General features: G+C 35.2%; 1 protein-coding gene across 1 annotated transcript in view; it reads left to right on the forward strand.

Annotated features, from left to right (window-relative positions):
- Window positions 1-6,717, forward strand: part of LOC104616956 (kinesin-like protein KIF16B) — a gene marked incomplete at its 3' end in the record, with an annotated part of 16,899 nt that extends 10,182 nt beyond the window's left edge. Inside the window, exons 8-10 of the mRNA XM_010282141.1 lie at window positions 1,413-1,588; window positions 3,498-3,563; window positions 6,658-6,717. Coding sequence (XP_010280443.1) covers window positions 1,413-1,588; window positions 3,498-3,563; window positions 6,658-6,717 — 302 coding nt within the window. The remainder of the gene's footprint in view (window positions 1-1,412; window positions 1,589-3,497; window positions 3,564-6,657) is intronic.
- Between the last annotated feature and the right edge of the window lie 427 nt (window positions 6,718-7,144).

Consider the following 7,144-nt stretch of genomic DNA (forward strand, 5'->3'; position numbering starts at 1 on the left):
TGCTTGTGCCTCCCCCCCCCCCCCCCCAGTTACATGGTTGAGTAACTTGGAGGTTTTTTGTAACAGAGGGATTGGGAGAAGTTTTAGAAACACAGTGAGCTTTCAGTGCCCATACTAATGATTACAGTGCACAGCTGCTTTTTCAACTACTTCCTCATCTATTAATGATGCTTCTGCTCGGCAGAGCCCTGACGGTTGATCTTTTCTCCAATGGTAACTCCGCTGGTGATGTAGCTGAATTGCTTGACGGAGCCTGACAAGCTGTCCACATACGTTTGGCCTGCCTTTTCTGTAACTAAACACAAAAAAAAGCAGAAAGATCATCTCAGACTGTAGGAAGGGCTCTTATAAAAAACCATCCAATTCTGATTTGTCATATTTCTATAATGTATTCTAACATCTTTCCAGAAGGAGAATAATTGAGTAGTGAAGAGGAGACAGTAGATAAAGTAGGGAAGTGATAGTGTGAGCTAGGGGAACTACAGTCTGCCAAGTGCATCTCGTCTAATTCAGGGAGTCTGTACCACAAAAAGAATATTTATTACTGTTGAGAGAATGAGGAAGGGCAGAATGTTTCAGTTACTTGTTTATTTTTTCATGTGTTTTCACTGATTGATTCTCTGGGTCTCTTGTTCAGTTTGATTATTAAGATTTCTGGTCCCTCATCACTTATGCATGGTGTTCTCTTCTGTTTTTGCTCATCTATTTGGATGCAGTCATTATCTTTTTAATTGGGAACATCTTGTATATTGTTAGGAAAATTAAGTGAAGGATAGCATTATCACCTTCATTTAAACTGCATTGTTTTTTCTGGTTAAGTTGTCTGTAAGAATACTACTGGTTTCTCTTGATGCATCAGATAGGTAACAGTTCTGTGTGCTGCCAGATGCCTGCAGCTTGGCAGAGCAGCTAGGTTTGTAAGTTACAGAAGCTCTTCTCTTGTTTTTTCATGTCTCCTTTTTCTTTGAATGCTAATTTCCCTTTAAAACTTAGACTGAACCTACTGTCTTTTTACCTGAAGTGACTTCTCCATTCAGTGATTATGTTGATACTTTCAAAATATTCACTGTTCTTGTAAAAAAATTCACAAGAAAGCCTGTAAAGTATTGACATAGGACGTTTATGCTTACTGGAGAAATGTAAATGTTAAGTAGATTGACAGCAAGATTCCTTTACAATGCTTGATGATTGGACCTGATTATTCTAATACAGTGTTTACTTGAGCAAAGTTATAGTGACGTGAAAGCAGTGGAGCTAGGTGAAGAATTGGAACAAATTGTAGCCATGCTGGTTAATCATACATTTCTGTCTCTTCATCCACATTAGGTTTATCTGACTTTTAAAGTATAAGCTAACTTTACTAAATGAAACATATGGTGCTGAATAAACTGTTTCTGATTTCATCTCCTTAGCTATTTCACCTGCTGATGTCAATTACGGAGAAACTTTAAGTACACTTCGCTATGCAAATAGAGCCAAAAACATCATCAACAAGCCTACTATTAATGAGGATCCTAACGTCAAACTGATCCGTGAGCTGAGAGCTGAAATAGCCCGATTAAAAGCTCTGCTTGCTCAAGGGAATCAGGTTAGCTTTACTTGAAATTTATGTGTAATTTTCCTTGAGTTATAACATCTATTTCTAGAACATAATGAGATAATTATCTTTCATTATATTGATTTGAGTAAACAAGCTCTATGAGGCTATGAATGAATATTATTTTCCTGATTGAATCAGTTTCCATATGGCCAATAGATTACCTCTTTTAACATAAGGGGGGAAAAATTGTCATCCTAAAGCCTTTAGCTTTCTCTTAATATAATCAGAGCATGATTGCAATGTGCTGTGGAACAGGTAGTCACCACAGCGTAAGGAGACGGCGCAGTAACCTATTTTCTGGGTCTAGCGTGATGGACTGAAGGGGTACTTTACCTAGTATCTTAAAAGAAATAGAAGATATTATGTATCTAAGATGTGTAAATATAAAAATGTGAGAGTATGAATGGGTTTAAACAATACATATTATTTGTGTTTGGCTTCACAGTACATTAGAAAGCATGTAATGTGCTAAATACATAAGTGTTCAGTGGTGGTGTAAGAAAACATGTGTTGCGCTATACTTGCCTTTTGCATGATTCTTGATCTTCTATCAGTATTAGCCACTATAAACACTTGCTGCACAAGCTCAGTTAGGCTTAATTTATCTTCTGTTTCCAGGATGGTGAAACCAAGCTAACAATAAGGAATATGCAATTGGCTTGGGCCAGTTGTCTCTTCTAAATAATGTCATTCGTGACTGCTAGATTTCATACTTGAGCAAATATGATTTGGAAGTATCTGAAAGGATACCTAAGATTTATTTCTAGAACTATCTAATTTTATTTTGGATGGGCTGTGCATAGTGAAATGTCAGTTCAGCATAGATTTTTTTTTTTAATAGAAGACTAGCACTTCAGCTAGATCTCATGCTATAAAACATTTGCTGAAAAAGGGGATAGGACCACAGTTGGAAGCAGTAACAGGTACTGTAGATGATTGAAGTGGAGAGCTCTGCTTTGTTACAAACAATTAGAAAAGTCTTTATAGGGTTGAGTTACTTTATTATACGTGTGTTTCTCCGATACTCTTTAGGAGGGGAAAATTAATTTATTTTTGAAATATTGTTTGATTTAGGGTTAGCCAAGTAGGTGTAACTTGGACCTCTTTGAAGATCTAATGCTTTGACCTAGTTCCAAGCTGTAAAACAGTAGATATCACAAAATAAATCTGATTCAGTTGTAGGATGTGATATGTGGCTGTGTGGGAGACAATAGAGAACTTGCTTAAGTTAATTGAATTTTTGATGGTTGATAAAACAGCGGGTGGTGCTTTGTATGCATAGTAGAATATAAATCTCTATATAATTTCTTTTGTGGTTTTCCTTTATATTCCCAGAATATTGTGTTGCAAATGCTTCTGTAGATCACTGAAGCATATACCAAAATATAGTGCTGGATTCAGTGTAGAAGGTCGCATAACACTGCTTGTGTGTGTGCACATTGTATAGTAGTTTTCCTTTTCTAAGGCTAGTTACCTTAATAAATATTTATTAAAGATAAGCAATATACAAATATATTTTAGCAAAATGGTTAACTATTGATGCATAACAAATTTTCATGTTTAACAGAAATATAAGGTAGATGTATCAGGAATTACCTGTTATAAACTTGTGTCTGGTTTCAGTATCTGAATGTGTGTGACCATATGTATACATAGTGAATGAAAATAGTACTCTCAAACTGATGATTTGTATTTGAAATATCTCCTTTGACAAGATTTTGATTACTCTGTTTACAGTATTTCAAAGTAAAATGATGTATATTGGAGTGCAAAAGAATTCATCCTAAAAAATAAAGAAGTTGAACAATTGCATTTCTTTCATTTGACTCTGCCAGAAATTCTTACTTGTTTTCTTCATTTTTTTTAACTTGGCAATGTTTACTTTTGACAATTTTAGATCGCACTCCTGGATTCTCCAACAGCTTTAAGTATGGAAGAAAAGCTTCAGCAGAATGAAGCAAGGGTGAGTTACAATTTCATAAAACAGCTTTTAGATAGAAAAAAAACGAGGGGTGGTCTGGATGCAAGAGTTAACTCTCAGGATGTTTTTTCTTTGATACACAACTAGATCTTCTCCCACCGGACAATTTTGTCTTGGTGCGTTCTTTTTAAATATGTGAACTTTAAATTTTGTTATCCTACTAATGTAAGAAAACATAACTATGAAGAAAGTATGTCTTTGGTATTTATATAAGAGTTTGATTTAGTGAAAATATTTGTTCCCAGGCCAGCTTGCCTTACTAAAAAAGTATGTTTGTAAATAGAATAGAGGGGGAAAAAGCCACTAAACCAGAGTAATTAGTAACAGGTAATCACAGTAACAAAGCATTTAGTGTGTAGAAAATACAGTAAAAAATATGTGGGGGAAATGGTCACTTCTTTTATGTTTTCAATTAATCAGTAACTTGTGTTATGGGGCAGGGGTTTTCAGAAAATTTCAGTCTTAAAATTTGGTGTAAACAAATATGTTCAGTGCCTAATTAGCTGTCTCTTTTTGGGGAGGGTCTAAGATCTAGGTGTACTTCATAGTGTACCTCACACCAAGTTGTTTTAATGCAGCCCAGTGTAGAGGCTGGGAAGAATTCCCAGGCAGTCTAGATAAACTCAAAGGGTCCTAAAGGATATAGATATAATGGTACTCTCATTTGTCTAATTTGCAGTCTTTCATTCTTTATTCTATCACTCCATGTTAATCCTTTTTTGTACACTTGCCTGTTTTTAAAGCTACTGCAAACTGTTTTAAAAAAATAGTATTACTCAGACTTTGGAAGAGGAGAAAGGAAAGTATTTAGAATCATTCAGCTACCTGGAAGCAAATATTTAGTTCTGAATATTGTCAAGAAGATGCTAATCAAATGTAGATATGATGCCTTTAAAAAATAGGGGCTTCTTAGATCGTTTAAACAGTAAGGTTTACACTGGTGCTGCTTCAACATTTACAATTAGAGAATGAATGCATTGCTTTGAGAATCCTGTATCTCAGTAAATGGTATGGTATCTGTCTGTACTCTTCAGGATTCCCCCTAGTAATACCAATTTTAAAGACATGTTGAAATACTTCTTAGTGAAGTGATACTTCAAAAATAAACTTCATGACAAAAATGGATGAGACAGGTGTATTAGCATGAAGCAGACCAGAGCTGCAGAGTCCAGGCTTCTCCATAAGCTATGTTTCTGCTAGGAATGCATTTTACAACTCTGTAGTATATGCAGGAATCCTTACTGCATATATTGTATTCAATAATTAATGTTTACTGCATAACTCTAGTATGAGCCTTCAGTTGCAAATTTTTTTTTCGTACTCATACTGGATTTTAAAAATTCTTAAACTGAATCAGAGGTGAATGATAATATGTTAGTATGTGTAGTATGTGTTTATTTTTGTGCACAAACAGAAAGCTTTTATCTAAGAGTAGCTGAGTAATATGAACTGCTGACTATATGCTAATGGGAGTATGTTATTCATGCTCTGACAGTAATCATGGCTTGTCCTGCTCAGAAGTGTTGGCCCCTTCTATGTGGGAAGTATATCGAGCATATTTTATTATCTTTTGTCAGCCTCATTAGAAGGTTATGTGATTACTATCCATGATAATTACAAGAGATGTAATTACTGAAAATTCTTAGTAGATATTGCAGTGGTTATAGCTGTTTTATAATTGAATGAGTGCAATAATTTGTTTGTGCAGATCTAAAGAATTTATCACTATATTTAAATTATCTGACAAATATATGGCAGCTTTATTTAATGAATTGATTTGTCCTTATATAAGAACAATGTTTAAATGATTTCTGAGGAATAGAAATTATCCTGGTATGGTGAATAGACTTATGGACCTCCTTCATGTTTTTCTTTAATCTTTTCAATTATTTTTTAACATTCTGATTAGCAGCACAAGGACTGATATGCATTGAAAGATGTATTTACTTTTCTCGGTTGAAATCTTGAGATACAGCTAGAGACGAGAGAAGCTTTTTTAGTTCCCATTGATTAATTTGCAGCTGATCTGCAAAGACAGCTGGGATGATCGGCTGCAGGTAGTGAATGTGGAGATGTTTGGAGGAACTGCATTGCAGACCTGAAGACTTCTTTTTTCCTACAGTAGTTTTATATGTAAAATAATAAAGGGACATAGGGGTTTTTTATTGTTGGGTTTTCTTGCCCAGCTTTCTGCAGTTGAAGTTAATTCAAATAATAAGAGATTGTGTAGGTTTTTAAAAGCCTATGTATTTAATTCCTCCACAGCAATCTGATGATTTAAAAAATGAAAGTGTGTGTGTATGTATGTATATTCTATTTGATGTGATTGTGATTCCAAGTCAGACAGAGCTTTGAGGTGGATCTGCCTGAAGCACCCTGTATGTACTGCTTTCTGAAGTCTGAAAGACTCTGAAATGAAAAGAGCCTTTACCAGTATGGAGGCTACGGAAGTTAAGTTATGAGATGGATGAATGGATGAGTAGGAAAGGCAGGATAAAACCTAAGTGTTCATACGCAGTGCTCTCCCTGTCTGTAATGCCTTTGCAAGCAGCTTCTCACTTCTGTGCTTATTTCAAGCAAGTGCATAATTTCTAAGTTGCAGCAAACTCTTCTGATTCTGTCCTGAGGGCTGTCTGTCTGCTTCTTCCTCTGCATGCCATCCTCTGCAATTTCTGGGGGTATTTTAGATTGAACACACATACCTGTGCTGTAGGAAAGGAGCTGTTGCCTTGTTAGAACTAAGGGATCAATCTGTGGCAGTAGACTTTGTAGGACTGATGAAGCACTTCATGGAATTATTCCATTTCTTTGAAAATGCCTGCCATTATTTGAAGTGACTATCCCTGTCCTACATTTCATTTTATACTGTAAATAAGAATCTTGTGGTTTTTCCTTTCTGAGAGAGAGAAATTGTAGGTATGGCCACTTATTGCAGGAGCAACAGTGCTCTTCTAGATGTTTAAGTATTAAACTTCACAAAGAATTGCACAAATATTTAGTACTTCTCTGAGAATGCGTTATCAAGGACTTTAGAAGAGATGTGATTTTTTTTTCCAATATTTGTTTTCTTTTATAGGTACAAGAATTGACCAAAGAGTGGACAAACAAGTGGAACGAAACTCAAGATATTCTGAAAGTAAGCAAAGCAAACAAATTTTCAACTTGGCATTTGAGCTAGCCTTATAGTTTTTCCTTCAAAAAGAGTTCCATTTCTGAGTCGCCTTCTTTGGCTTGCTTTAGTAACAGAAACTTTTCTCAGTCTTGTTTTGGCTTATACCAAGGAATTAGTTTTTGAGAGGTTTTAAGAGTCGATATCCATGCATGGGGGTATTTTTTTTAGTAAGATATTAAATAGCTATGAATACAAATGAGCACAACTCTCTCTTTTCTTCACCATAGTTATCTCAGCGCAAAACAGCATGTCTCTTACAAATTTCTAAAATACTACATGTTTTTATTGAGTTGCAAATGAAGAAAACCTGGGGCAAGCACAAGCACCTCATCCCCTTAGTGTTGGTGTTGTATCAATCAACAAGATGTGTGAATAATCACCTTCTATGTTA

This window comes from Phaethon lepturus, unplaced genomic scaffold (assembly GCF_000687285.1).
Source record: "Phaethon lepturus isolate BGI_N335 unplaced genomic scaffold, ASM68728v1 scaffold46882, whole genome shotgun sequence".
Lineage (NCBI taxonomy): Eukaryota > Metazoa > Chordata > Aves > Phaethontiformes > Phaethontidae > Phaethon > Phaethon lepturus.